We start from the raw sequence: 15,023 nt of genomic DNA, 5'->3' as shown, positions 1-15,023 counted from the left end.
TTATAGAAGGGGTTTAATTCTGGATTGGACTCGTATCATATAGATGGCATGATCTTGCAGTGTTCATTTCATGCTCTCACGAATACGGTCACATCAAAAGAATGGCGTTATGCGTAAATTATAGACGGATTGGATGGGATCTTGTTGATGTTTTCATGATAGTTATGATTATGTCGAGACAATATATTTTGTCCGGTACTTAATCAGATAGATGGAGGATGGCTGATGAAGGCGTTGATACTAGACGCGGTAAACTGTATAGGCAATCAATTGAAATTGTTAGTAGATATATAAATGTGTTTTAGTGATGATATCTTATGTTTGTTATAGCTTTACGAGAGGTTTTAATATATGTAGTGAGTAATACTCAGGCAAAGAAGTCGAGTTCTATGGCTTTGGCTTTAGTGTTTCCATCAAGTGATGCAGGAACAGTGATTGTGCCCACAACCTAGCTACCTCGGGGAATAAAATAGACCGATTAGATAGATAGATGGATAGATAGATGGATGGATGGATGGATGGATGGATGGATGGATGGATAAATAGAAAGATAGATCCCAAAAAAATCTATTTTTAACGAGTAGTTTGACAAACAAAAACGACTGTACGGAGTACAGAGTAAGGAATTCGTAGCAAACAAAAGTTTGGATACCTGCATATGGCGCAGTAATTTATCCGAACTTTTTTGTATTTCTTTTGGTTTGGTTGTGTGATTAATTGGTTGGTTGGTTGTTTTCGTGGGTATACTGACCTACCTAGTTGGTAGGTAGGTGGTGGGGTGAAGTAAGTAATAGATAGATATTGTTGGTGGTGGTTTTGGGTTTTATGTGATGGGCTGGGTAGGATTATGGGTATTTTGTTTGGATGTATGTATGTATGTGTGAGGGAGTGAGGGAGGGAGGGAGGGAGGGTATGTGAAATTACCTGGAAATTAAAAGGGGTTTAGTAAATTATTGGAGAAAGAGATATCGTGAAGATATAATCGTGTGTAAGGATATGGAAGAGATGGGAAAGATGGTGTGGTATGTACTCAGTAGATTACTATGTAAAGACTTCCATATTGGAAATGAGGGGTAGGTTGATTGTAACCCTAGATTAAAAATCACATTCTCCGCCCCCCGCTCCGCCTCCAAACCTCACCAATTTTGGTCATCGCATCTCCAAGTGCTTATTCTGCATATGCTCAATGTTACTATAGACTTAATTATAGAATAATACTAAAATACTAAAACCTATCAAAAGTTACACTGATTCTCCACCTCACCTCTTGTACAAATTATTTTCTTAGATATAAAGTTTGTTATTGCTATTGCAATTGTAATTGACTTTATCAAAACATAATTAATCGCTATCTCACCCTCAATAAATAATCTATATAAAATCATCATTATAATTTTAATTTTCAATCTCAATGTCTAGCTCCTCCATCCCATCATATTTACAAGATGTTCCAGCCCTAGAACCCCCTCCTGGTATTACTTCCAATTTGGCACATCCGGAGGATAAAGGTTATGTTCTTATTATCGTTTGTTCTATACTTTTATTTCTTATGATATTATGTTTTTCAGCGCGGGTGTATGTGCGGTTTACGAGTAGGACTTATGTTTGGGGCGATGGTGAGATTTTTTTTTTTATTTTTTTTGTATTAATTAGTAGATTGTTGGGAATTTGAATTTGAAATTTGAAATTTGGGAATGTGGCTAATTTTTATTTGTTGGTTTAGTTACTTGTTTGTTTGCTATTGTTAGTATAATGAGAGGGTATAACTGTGGTATACTAGAGATGTATTGTCTAACGTAAGGGTACTGCTTGAATAGATTTTCGCGATAGCTTATTATATTGCGTCGATTATAGGTTAGTATAGATTCTGAATGGAACTAGAATACCTGCTAATGGCATAATATTAGGTGTTGTGAAAGGTCCTGTAGGCAAGCATCAATGGGATGTCACTATTGGGGATGTAACAAGCGATGATTTCATCATAGTACGTATTTAACGAATGCCTCCCCTCTGGATCTCGCTAACTTTCAGTCTTTCACTAGGCCGTTGCATTCCTCAGCAATGTTTTATTTTCTCCCACTCTCCTTCTCACCAAACTCACATTATTCGCCCTTTATCTGGAATTATTTCATCCCTTCAAATGGTTAAAAATATGTGTATACATCGGCATCATCACAACAAGCATCTTTTATCTCGCAACCGGAACTCTAATGACAGTATGGAGTTCTCCTAGTCATGGACAAACGTGGCAAACTCATCTTTTTACAATGGAACAACAATATGCTCAAATTTACGCGTCGCCTTTTGCGGCCGTGGGTTTGGCTATCGATTTATATCTTCTTGTTCTTCCGTTGAAGGCGGTATATGATCTTTACTTGCCGCTTAAACGCAAGTTTGAAGTAGGAGTTGTCTTCTTAACTGGGATTTTGTATGCAACCCTGTTCAAACTTTCACTAGGTATTATAACCTAATTTCTGAAACAATACTAACAATTAATACTCCCACAGTGCATGTATCGCATCTACCCTCAGCGTCTACTATCGCTTCATCAATAAGCAAAGCAACACCAAAGATACAACATGGAGTCTACAAAACGTAATTATCTCCTCGTAAGCCCAAGATCTCCCTATCATTCTTAAAATCATTAAATATAACTCCAAAAAACAGATTAGCCGAAATGTTCATCGGAGTAATCGTCTCCTGTATGCCCGCAACATGGAATTTTCTCCGTCACAACCACCAATTCCTAGCCCTAAAATCATACTCATTAAAAATATCCTTCCGATCTCCCAAACTCGGGAGTAAAACCTCGACGTCGTCCACAAATGAAAGTAAGATTACCAGATTAGATACGCCTGCAAAATCGCTATCGGAAAGAGTGCACGTGGATTCTTTACATGGAAAGGAATATAATAATTCTAAAATAAAAACTTCTTCTTCTCCATCGAAAGAATATAAAAAAGAGAAAAAAATTCCGCAGATGAAATTAGAGCTCGAGTCTTTTAGGAGTGTGGAGACGTATATTAGGTCGGATGGAAAGATGAATTACGTAAGGGATGATCGGATTCATCTTCAGCGGGATATTTGGCAGACGGGTCATATTTAATGGGGAATGTAGGGTAATCTGGGGTAATCTGGGGTAATCTGGGGTAATCTGAGGTAATAAGAGTTTTGGAAACTATTCATGTTATACTTACTAAATGAAATCATATCAAAATTAATTATTTTTAATTCTTTTATATTTTGATTATAACGTGGTTTAACACCTAGTGCACCATATCACCGAGTGCACCACTTTTACCTCAATTTGCACTTTCTAACTCATATCATTCAACAGTCATTAAATCAATCAGTTGAAACTATTAAGAATCTAACAATCTAGGGTCTATTAAATTATTAGAACAGGTTCTTGAATTATGACCAGTCTTTCCACATTTGCTACAACATCTATTAGAAGATGCTTCCCTGTTAGAATTCCTTTCATTTTGATGTTTGTTGCGTTGAATCTGAATATCAATCTCTTGTTGAGATAATATATCTGCAGCTTCTTGTTCAATAAATACTCCTTTTTGGTGTAATTGAGTCTTTTTCGTATATCGATGTTTGCTTAATGTTTCATTTACCTTTCGAAGTATACAGTTTTCTGCATTTAAAAGTGTATTTTCATATGTTAATCTTTCTGTATCTTTAGCTAAAGCTAATACAGTTTCGAATATAAATGTAAGGGAGCTTGATTGACAACGAACCATTCGAGATTTCACTAAAGTTGATTGAGAAAGAGCTTCAATTGGATTGTGGGGAGTTTGAGAGATCCAAAGGTTTAAATCGAAAGGGGTGGAGTAGGTATATGAATTCGAATATCTAATTTTGAGAGTATAGCTTGAGGGTCAAATGGTATTAGACCTGTTCCTCGAAAGCCAGCTTTCATATTCTGAGAGGTGATTGATTGTTGATATGCAGCTTTGAAAGCTATAAAGAATTCAACTTTAGTGATATGATTGATATGTATTGGGTTTCTTGAGACCAGAAAGAGCATCCGATTGAATTGATTGATTCTCTAGCTAAGCAGTTAAGCTGCGAGTATATATTCAAAAAAATGAAGGAATAGGGTTAGGTATTCAACCTTCGGAGTTAAAGTGCTTTGAAATCAAAATATTGAAAGCAAACAAACAGTATACCAAAAAGGAAAGAATGAATTAAAAGTTGAGTTTTGTTTGCTCCTTATATGCATCATGCAATATATATGCATATGCTGCCAAGATCCCAGGAGGTCAATAATATGTGCCTTGATAAACTCCTCAATTTGAGAACTATATGAACGTTTAAGTACACCAAAACATCCAACATCAAGTGGTTGAGTTAAATGACTTGAATGTGGTGGTAATTTGAGGCATATAATATCATTTGATTTGTAATATGATTGAAAAGGTATTGATTCGTGGCTTTCGTGCCCATCCAATACTAGCATTCGATATTTGCCCTTCCTTTGACGAATAGTATGTTTATCGAAATGCTTTAACCATTCTAGGCCTGTCTCATTATTCATCCATCCATTGGAAGTAGGTTTAATAGCCCAATCCGCAGGAAAATCAGTTTCAGTATACCAGTTGGAAAGATGAACTTGTCCTTGAACTACCAGAAATAGAGGTATAGTTTCACTCTCTTTATTGCTATATATAATTGCTGTGGCCCACTCTCAATTGCCTGATTATATTGCCTTGCTTCTGCTACTTTGTTTAACACTAATTACAACCATTCTAGGGCATATTATACCTATCATGAAGCCAGTTTCGTCGAAATTGTAGAAATCGCAGTCTTGAATACCATATTTCACCTGTATATTCGATACTAATCGAAATCACTCTTCAATAAACTTGGGATCTTTATAGAGAGCTCTTTGAAAGTTATAAATATGATTAAAATGTATCTTTAATTTCATATAATGTTTTATGAATCAATAAACCCAAAGCTTTCCAATTTTCTTCGTTCTTTGCGATTCAAGAATATAATTCGTTATATCTTCTACATTACTTAATTCAGATGCAAACCCTCTCTTATTCATATCAATTATATACTAAATAAATACCTTCTCTTCTAAATCGATCATTTTGTAATTATTTGCTCGAATTTCTGTATGAGGGACTGAACCATTTATTTTATAGGGAAGTATTGTATGTGTTATATTATATAGCTTGGCAGCCTTTCGAATGCTTAGTTTTTTATCTTTTTGAATGGTTTCGATAACTAAGAGTATTTGAGCTTCTTTTCTATTTGATTGTATAATAAATGATTGATAAATCGCGTGTTGAAGTTGGAAAGTGCAAATTGAGGTAAAAGTGGTGCACTCGGTGTTAAACCACGTTACATAAAAGAAAATAATGTTAAGTTACGACAAGTAACAATTAGGTCACGGGATTAGTAATAACACGTGATGCGAGGACTCGAAGAGCTCGAAGGCTTGGCCTCTCGAGCCCTTCGATCGAGGAGAGCGAAAGGATCGAAGCTCGATCCCCTCGCTCCCTTCGAGCCACGAAGCATGAAGGTCTATATAATCAAGATGGATTTCCTTTGTATAGAGCTTCGTGCTCAAGATCAATCATTTAGTATACTCTACTATTAGTTACGAATTGCATATCATTATTGTCATTACTTAAGTCCCTGCTTGACGCTTAGTTATAAACCACCTCGAGAGCCTAGAGCACTTCCACGTGATCTAGATGGCAAACCTCGTAACAAATAAGTTATCTGTGACCAAAAGGGTGTTTATAGACCAGCAATTGTATTTAACTTAGAATCTACAGGTGAAGAGCACCTGTAGATGGGGATAGCTACTCTATATATACACAAATGAATGGCCTAGCCGCAATGGCTAGGCAAAAAGAAGTCATATTTATCCCTCCAATGATCTTACTTTACCGATAACCATTGATACCTAGTACTTGTCCGGATCTGATCCTCAGGTCACCTAAATCGCATACTAATCTCGAGTAATCGTATCATGTGTGGACATGGTTAATGTACCTGAGGTTTCTTATATAATAAAGGTGGGAGGAAAGCAGGGATTTCCGTCACACCTACCAATCAATCAATGAACTCCCGTTCAACTCCTAAGAAAAGTATTGCAAAAAGAGAAACTTGTAAAGTAAAGTAAAGTAAAGGCAAAGCGAAAAGCAAAAAGAACAGAGCGAGGAGTATGTAATATGAAAGAAATCAATTCAGGGAAAAAACACGTACCATGATTTAGATTTAGATTTAGATTTAGATTTAGATTTAGATTTAGAAGATAGACAGGCAAGCTTAGGGCGAGTAAATAGATAAATAGATAAAGAAACCTACCTCCAACTCCAAACTCAAAATCACTGCCAAGCGGCAGGATCATAAGGTTCCCACGCCTCATCATCATCCTCATTCTCATACTCATTTCTATAGTCCTCTAGTCTCATTCCCAAATCCCCTCTTAGTATCTTTCTTCCTTCTCTCCCCCCACGACCTACACCCAACACCTTCCTAACACTCATCACATAGCGATCTCTCACTCTTGCAAACTCCTCTCTCGCACGCATTAACCTCTCATCCCCAACTTGTCTCTGCTCAATCATTTCCGCAAGATGTGAACCTTCCCTCTCTAGTACGGCATACGCATCATTCAATAAGGAGGTTGCGGAATCTTGCAGCGCGAGCGCATGTTCTATAGCATAGACATCTCGGGATTCTGCTGATACTTGGAGTTGTGTGAAAGCGGCTTGGATTCGGCGTTCGGCCGCGTGATGTCTTTCGTTGGCGTAATTAGAGCGTTTGGCTTGCGTCATGATGTTCTGGTCGGCGCGCTGGATGAAGTTGAGTGTGGAAGTGTAGTTTCTGACTGCGCGTTCCAAGTCGACGTCTAAGGTGGAAGGTCGGGATTCCTGGTAACGTTGCCTTGGTGGGGAATGGTTTCTTCGTGGTGGTGGATCGTTTCTTCGTGGTGGTCTTGGAGTATTGAAGTTTCCAGGCGAAGATGGAGGCATTGGTTCATACTCCACCCATGTAGGGTGCTCATCATCGGAAGCACTAGCATTAGAAATAGGATAATCGTTAGCGCCACCATAATCTGCTTGAGCTTGTTGCATCTGTTCTCTTTCTTCGATGGCTCTTTCTCTAGCAAGACGAGCACCCCTGTTGATGTTTCTGAGACGATCACGCAAGCCACCACCTCCTGTATTGCGAATTTCCTTGCGACAGACGGGACAGGTTGTCTTATCTCCATCAAGCCAGTGTTCGATACAGTTACGATCAAAATAGTGGTTGCATTCTGTTTTGACTGGTTCTCCGCCTTCACTGCCACCAATAGTATCTTGACAAATGGAGCATGTGCGTTGATCCACTGGGATAGAAGCGACACTCACTCGTGTTAATTTTGGTGCCATCTTGAAAGTGATGAAGTTTGCTATCGACTGACTCTTATCGAATTGATAGTCGTAGTTGCGATGGATATGTGTTGATAACTGGTGGTGAATTTTGATAGATATTTGCATATTCAAGGAACTCGATGCTTAAAAGGCCTCGAAGACATATTGTTCCAACTTTGTACCCGACCTGTTTTTGGAAAGAAAATATTTGGATCACGTCTCAAACTCTGTAGTTGTGGAAAGAACATCAAATGCAAAGCGCTTGAATAATCCAGGAGACACTATGAGATGCAGTTCCAATCATTCCGGTGAACAAAGAAGAACAAAGGAGAAATTAGTTGCCGATCTATTGCTCTTCACCATTTTAGAGAAAATTAAAAGCCTCACAGGCACAGTGCGGGTTGCATTCATCAAAATCTTGCAGCTTCTGAATTGAGCTAATGGGTAGAAATAAGTATGATGCTCTTGAAGTGCATGAACGAGGTATCTTCAAAGGAATCAAATAGTGAAAACCCCCTACCAGTGCAAATCCTCACTGGTTATCTGAAAGCTGTGGATGCAAAATCATCCAAAGAAAAAAGAGATGGGAAATCACATCTTTGAGCGAGACCTCTATGACAGTGGAATAACATCTCGAATCGACAACATTGTCCTGCGAAATCGCACAAGAGAAAGTTACTTAAAAAATCTCAAGTCTTGCTCTTTGCGTATACCACAACACCGGATCATGATATCCCAGTCCCCAGAATTGTATTTATCGTAATATCGTCGAATTTCGTAATGCGTTTTTTGAAACTATGAAATTTATTGTATTTGCTGCAGTAAGTCAATTACTGTCAAGTTCGAGCTATCAGATTTGGTGAAGGTCCGAAGAGATCAGAAATGTCCAAAGCTGGGTCTATGAAACCATTCTGATATTGTTGAAATCCGTGATTTGTTGCGCCATGTCCATTCATATGAGGTCCAGAGGAACTTGAATGTCCAGCCAACTGCGCATCATGTTCTCGCAGTAAGGGGTCTAATGTAGATTGCATTTCTGGTGTTTCATGATGCTCAAGTTTCATTGGCATTGGGAGCTGAGGTTCTGTACGATGATTATGCGTATTCACTATGATTGAATCTGTGAACGGCTCAGAGTCGGCATCAAGATCTGGTGATGATGGTTGAAGGGGAGGAGGAGGTTGTTGACGCCTCGGGTTTTCGAGACGGTGAAAAGACTTTTCATGTCGTATGACGACATCCCTAGATAAGAAATTAATCAACATGAACTTCTATAGCGAATGTGATATTCGCGCATCATCAGGACATACTTTCGCGCGTATCTACGGCCGCATAATCTGCAAGGGAATGGTTTCTCTTGTGTATCTAGAAGTTGAAGCTTGTATCAACAAAGGAACTAGCATGACTCGCACAGAATTGATTGTACTCACGACCACGTTCATGCCTTGAACAATGCTCACTTCTCTTAAATTGTCTCTGGCAGACAGAGCAGGTATAGATACGTGGCGTCTTTTGCACCCGGGTCGGTCTACTACCGGGGGTATCGTGCTGTCTTGTATTCATGTTGAATCGAGGGCGAGATCTATTTAGACGATGACTGTGTAATATTGAAAACAATTCGGGAGAGGACCTTGGTTAGTGGACAAAGGTAAGACCGGACGGACAATAAGATTAAAGGTAATGAATATATCAATAACAAAGTAATATTTTAATCGATTTGTCTATAGGCTTCAAGCTGTGTTGTCGATATGTATGTCGTTGATGGTAAGGAAGAGATGAAGGTTTATCGGTACATCGAAAGAACGGTTTACCTTAGCGGGGTAGATAAGAGGCTAACCAATTTTAGGCAATATGTATGTTTTGGTTGGTGACTGGATCAATTTGTGTCAATCTGGCGGGGGACAAAATTGAGAGCAACCTTGGAAAGCACAGAGCTGCACAGAACTGCAGAGTACAGCACACAGCACAGCACAGACTTTTTATTAATATAATTTCACATGAAAGACTGGATGGAGTGATGGATGGTCTTATTCAGTATGGAGGCCAAGATTGGGATGGATTATTATGTACGGAGTATTTGTTATCATCGCATGTTTGGAATGTTCCGTCCAGATTCATGATTATGTAATACGGGTATTGAACAAGAGAAGATCTCGGCTTCCGTACTTCTTTTCTACTCTGTACTTACTGTTATTAGTCACATAGAGAGCACTGCCGTAATCGCAAAAAGTAAACAAATAACTTGGAAGGCCACAAGTAGACAAGTTTTGAGAGTTCGAGCGCAAGAAACCAATGATTTCTTGGTATCTCTTCGGTAAAATTGTCGGATTTTAAACACCAATTAAATCCATCAGAGCAAAAACACGTGCATTCCCGTGCGGACCAGCTCAGTTCATTCATAGGGCATCGGCGATAGGGCATCGGTGATAGATAATGAAACAATTCTACTGCCGAGTACCGGTACTTAAGATCTCAACAACTCGAGATGTGAAATTTCCACGAAACCTTTCGGACACTTCAATCTTCTGCCTTTCATCACTCAAGATTACCTAGAGCGGCAAGAGATTTAAACTTTGACTCACCGGTCGTATATCGGTAGATACTAAGTATTTCAGCCGAGCATATTGTAACCTTAGCATTGCTATTGAAATGAGCCAGGGGATGATGCCAAAGGGTCTCCGGCGGAGTACTCCCTACAAGTCTTGTCTGTAGGAAACTTCATGGTCCAGGAATCAGTTCGACAACGAAGGTAGGAAATGCTCTAGAGACTGGAAGAAGATTTGGAACTTGGCATCTTAAAAGAATTTTTTTTTAGCTTGGTTTCACACTATGAGAGAAGCAAAGCAATTTGCTCCGCCGCTTCTGGTTCCTGGGAAGCATTTATGATCCCCCTTTATCAGTCTTGGCAGGTACGTATTTCGATACCGCTCTGGACCTAGAATACAGTGGAATTGACAGTCAAGATCCCGTCCACACCACTTTATATATGTTATGCTTTACATTTCATCACTATGCCAAGTGATGTTATCCACAAGATCGGCGAATCCGACGGGTCAATACTCATTTTACCTTAGTATAAGTATTTAGCTATGCTCTCCTTTTTGGTACCTGGCGAGATCTTTCTGTGTTTATTTCTTAGAGACGATAAAATAAGTAAGAATGCATTCAAGAAACATCATTCCAACTATGGCCATTGCCACTGGTACTTTGGCACAAGAAAGTGTATATGTTAGTAGAGACCAATATCATTAACATTGCTATCCAACTAATGTCTTATAGACCTACACCGCCGACACAATCTCAACTTTGGACTTGTACAATGTTAGCAACCTTGCGCCATTTCAAATCTACAATGAATCTTTCACTTCAATACTCGGAAACTCGCCGACCATTACCAATGTTTTGAATTCTTCGTTCCCTCAATTCCACGAAGCTGGTATCTTCTTTTCCGAGTCAACTCTTTTCGTCACGAGTAACCAATATGCCGCATCCACCAACTCTCCATCAACAAACAACAAAACTATCTCGATCACTCGTCTGGATAAATCCGGAGATTCATGGTCAGCTACCATTGTTGAACCACAAGGAACCATTACTCTCGCAAATGGAGGAATAAAATACAAAGATGGCCTCATCATTTGCGATCAAGGGTCTCTCACAGCAGCCGGAGGACTAGTCTATATGAACGCCACAGCTCCATATGAAACCAAAACTCTCATCAACAACTACTACGGAGTAGAATTCAACTCACCTAATGATGTTCACGTCACAAGTGATGGAGCATTATGGTTTACTGATCCATCATATGGATCATGGCAAGGAATCCGACCACAACCTCAACTTCCTAATCAAGTCTACCGCTACATGCCAGAAACAAACGACATCCGTGTCGTCGCCGATGGAATCCAAGAACCAAATGGAATTACCTTCAGCCCAGATGAGAAAACAGCATACATTACCGATGGAACTGGTAATGCAACCGCACTAACAGCCCCAAGAGCCATCTACGCATACGACGTCATTACTCGAGGTGGTCAACCATCTCTCGCCAATAAAAGAATCTTTGCCGTCCCTCAAAAAGGTCTTCCAGATGGTATCAAAACCGATGCAGCGGGAAACGTGTATGCGGGATGTGGAGACGGAGTAAATGTTTGGAATGAGGGGGGAATTCTCTTGGGAAAAATTGTCGTCGCAGGTGGTTCTTCTAACTTTATCTTGGGTAATGAGGGAAATAAAACTCAAGTGTGGTTATTGAATGAGGATAAATTTTGGCAAGCTAGTTTGGGCTTGGTTGATGGGATTGATTCTTCTAGTAATACTACACGGGTGTCTTCTCTTAGGTATTGAGATGTAGTACTTGTAGATTAGAGGAGTCTTTGTAGATATATTTGTTTGTATATATTTTTGTATATATATCTGTAACTATAATAACTAGATAGATATATAAGTAGAGATTCGAAAATAAAATTTGTAAATTAGATAGATTATAGACATATAAATCTAGATAGAATATAACACAACACACATTAATAAACACCTATTACTCAAAACCTTCACATATACACAACATACATGACATCCATAATACACAACACATTTTCCATACAGCTACATCGCACCTCCTTCCCACACACCAAATAACCGACCACATACAGAGTCCATACAGAGAGTACATACACTGCGATAGATAAGCCAGTGACAGGTCCAAGTAGCCGGGTTAACACTAACACACCCCATCGCATACAATTTCGATTTAAGATTTGATACCTAGATAGATATATAACGACGGGCTTAGATTACTCAATTAAAGATATTTTTAACCTCCTTGTTTGCTTGTTTATTTGCTTGTTTGTTTGCTTACTTTCTTACCTGAGATTATTGCTATATATATATGTATTACTACTTAGATACTCAAGTATCTGGTATGTGTATATATATGAATGGAAGATGAATAAATAACTAGATAGATAGTGGAGTGTTGTTGCTGCACCCCGCAATTTGATATATTCGGTTTGGTAATTTGTATGTACAGAGTACAGAGTACTTTACTTGCAGCTGTAAGGTTGGCTGGTTGGTCGGTTGGTTACCCCGCTCTTAGCTTTGATTTTTTTGGGAGAGTGGGTGGGAGTGGATGGGAGTGGATGGGAGTGGATGGGAGTGGATGGGGAGGATGGGAGTGGATGGGGAGGAGGGGCAACCTAAAATTTTAAGTTTAGGTTTTTTGTTTTGTGTTTGGATTTTTGTTTGAAGATGGGGAATATGGGGACGATGGATCGGTTTATCCCGCGCTAGTGGTGATGATCATGATCATGGCAATGATAAAATGTGATATAATAACAGAGTACATGTGATATCACGTGATTGAATACAAGACAAGAAACGCAAACCTACAGGCACATACATCTTTTTCCGAATCAAACAAACCAGCGCTGGATATTGAGCTGAAATGATCATTCGAGCTATTCACTCTGGATATGGTATTTAATCTACCTGAATTTGATAGTTCTCGTTTTTCTTTGTTCATTTGGTTTCAGCAAGAAAGCAGCCTAGGTAGTTCTTAACTGCTTTTGCGAGAGAGGAAGAGTCGGAAGTGAGCATCGGGGTATGCTTTGTATTTACCATTCTACTGCGCAAATAGAATTCAGTCGGGAAGGAAACAATGTACAGTTGCGTGTCGGCGGCCACTTGTCAAGTGTGAATTTATCTTCTTGCTTCTTTGGAAATTTGAACATGTTAGTTATGGTTGGTGATGTGAAGTTTTGGCGTATTCAATCAACTTCCACCGGCTTCCGGTTTGCAAAATTTAGCAGTAACAATAACGTGAATCTGCATGTTTTGATACTGATCAACATATATAGCGGGCTGTGAACATCAATTGGGCATGGTCGATAAAGATGAGGATGGAAGCATGGTTGAGGATGTGATGATTTTTCATATCTAGAGGAGATGGTGGTAAAACTAAGCTGCCTAGATAGTGTTTTCAACTTGGCCTTTACTGTCCATGCAGTTTGTATAAAAATTTGATCTTACTGCTTTTTAGTCGCAGTACCGTCACTCCCCACATAATCTTTTTAAGCACTTTCATTCCTTCTCTGAGCTTGATCTTCTCCATTATCGGCTCCTTTTGAATAATCGTCAACGTTACTAATAAAAACTGGCTAAATTCGACAGACTTTCTTTAAAGGGATCTTGTGGGAGCCCCTGTTATACAAATGACCTATGCTACTTTAGCGTCAATGCCCTTGTAATTGACCCTCCGAGCTGAGAGAAAAATGTTGTACACCTACAGACAAATCTCTTTAACTCAGATTCGACTGATTATTACACACAATTCGCTACAAATATATCGCATTCTCTAAGTATCATCTACTTTACGTCCCCGGTTGAAGTTTAGAGAACTCACTCTCGAAAGATTGCCTATGAAGCAACATTTGATGCATTTATTCCTACACCGACACCAAGTTCAAAAAGTAAAAGGAATGTAGCCCACTCTGCAGTGCAGGTATTGATACAGAGCCTTTTAAGAAGCTCAGATTCTATTCCGCAAATAGACTGATCTATAAGGATGAATGGGATTTGTGGAGAAAGCCGCGTCGACCAGTGATTATTCGGAGCACAATGAGAATGTTCTTAGATAATTTTCGAATTTATTGACCGATACGCTAGAGATCATCACGCCGACCAACTCTGCCAGAGCTAATGATATATGAACAGGCCCCTGCTCAAAAAGGCGACGAACCATGAGCTGACTGGTATCAAAATGGCAGATAGATAATACTTTCTTGATGAATTTAATCAAGTCATAAACTTTGTACTGAGAAAATCACAATGTGACATCCCTATGGGTGCAAAACAGAAACACCGATTTCATGTGCACTGTGGGCTATTTGAGGAATCGCAATGGCATAGTAGCATCCTCCCCGAGTTCTCATCGAAGAATTCCAAATGCAATGAGTGGTACCCAAGCCCATGAAAAGACCAATTACTTTTGGCGAGCTTTACGATGACTTTGCCCTTCCAAATTGAATTACAAGGAACAGGTGACTAACAGCACCAATGATTATGAAGATTCCCAGAGCATCGATCCGCTTCGGCTTGGTCGCAAGAAAGAGGTTTCGAGCTGTTTTCCTAACTCCTTTGATTCCCCAAAATATGGTCACGAACGAAAAAAACTGCTCCAAAGGATACATTTCTAAAAGACGAGTTGAGAGTGATATCTAGGAGAATTGAGAATAGACGCGGCTACATCAAAAAGCACGATTCTCCACGAATCATCACGTCATAATGGGCTGCAGAACTGGCACTCACAAAGCTTTCGAGATAGCCTCTTCAAAACAATCATCTAGTCAAAAGATCATCATTTATCTTCATACCCAACCGTCTCTACCACTTCTCTCCACAAGCATGAGGATTCTCTGTCGATGGATTTGGTGCTCATAGATATGAAAACGAAAGGCAAACTGGGAGCGTTCCGCGGGCTTTGTGGTGGCGTCAATCTATTTCCCGGGAGGTTCTTTGCCATGAAGGAGATTTCGGCGCTTTGTTGTGAGGGTATTCAGACTGTTGTGTTGTGAATACGTACTCTAGAAAGAAAAAAATCTATGATGGTGCAGAGCTCTGGCTTAAGTCAGAGCT

At 39.3% G+C, this 15,023-nt stretch overlaps 4 protein-coding genes across 4 annotated transcripts; 2 read left to right on the top strand and 2 right to left on the bottom strand.

The window, feature by feature from the left end:
- Positions 1–876: 876 nt before the first annotated feature.
- Positions 877–2,613, top strand: SS1G_04906 (predicted protein; the record flags this gene model as incomplete). Its single annotated transcript, XM_001593429.1, has 8 exons — positions 877–910; positions 947–1,022; positions 1,420–1,616; positions 1,724–1,743; positions 1,818–1,854; positions 1,908–1,984; positions 2,043–2,428; positions 2,508–2,613. 8 exons carry the CDS (start codon positions 877–879, stop codon positions 2,611–2,613), a joined length of 933 nt encoding a protein of 310 aa, XP_001593479.1.
- A 3,743-nt stretch (positions 2,614–6,356) lies between these two features.
- Positions 6,357–7,406, bottom strand: SS1G_04905 (predicted protein; the record flags this gene model as incomplete). The annotated part of the gene is made up of 1 exon (XM_001593428.1): positions 6,357–7,406. The coding sequence occupies one exon, from the start codon at positions 7,404–7,406 to the stop codon at positions 6,357–6,359; it is 1,050 nt and encodes a 349-aa protein (XP_001593478.1).
- An 818-nt stretch (positions 7,407–8,224) lies between these two features.
- SS1G_04904 (hypothetical protein) lies at positions 8,225–8,951 on the bottom strand (the record flags this gene model as incomplete). The annotated part of the gene is made up of 3 exons (XM_001593427.1): positions 8,225–8,630; positions 8,699–8,753; positions 8,819–8,951. 3 exons carry the CDS (start codon positions 8,949–8,951, stop codon positions 8,225–8,227), a joined length of 594 nt encoding a protein of 197 aa, XP_001593477.1.
- Positions 8,952–10,547: 1,596 nt separating this feature from the next.
- Positions 10,548–11,735, top strand: SS1G_04903 (hypothetical protein; the record flags this gene model as incomplete). Its single annotated transcript, XM_001593426.1, has 2 exons — positions 10,548–10,616; positions 10,668–11,735. The coding sequence occupies 2 exons, from the start codon at positions 10,548–10,550 to the stop codon at positions 11,733–11,735; spliced, it is 1,137 nt and encodes a 378-aa protein (XP_001593476.1).
- Positions 11,736–15,023: the final 3,288 nt, after the last annotated feature.

Source organism: Sclerotinia sclerotiorum, genomic scaffold (assembly GCF_000146945.2).
Source record: "Sclerotinia sclerotiorum 1980 UF-70 scaffold_6 genomic scaffold, whole genome shotgun sequence".
In the NCBI taxonomy this organism is placed as follows: Eukaryota; Fungi; Ascomycota; class Leotiomycetes; order Helotiales; family Sclerotiniaceae; genus Sclerotinia; species Sclerotinia sclerotiorum.
Note: the sequence above shows the minus strand (reverse complement) of the source record. Positions and strands in the feature narration are given on the sequence as shown.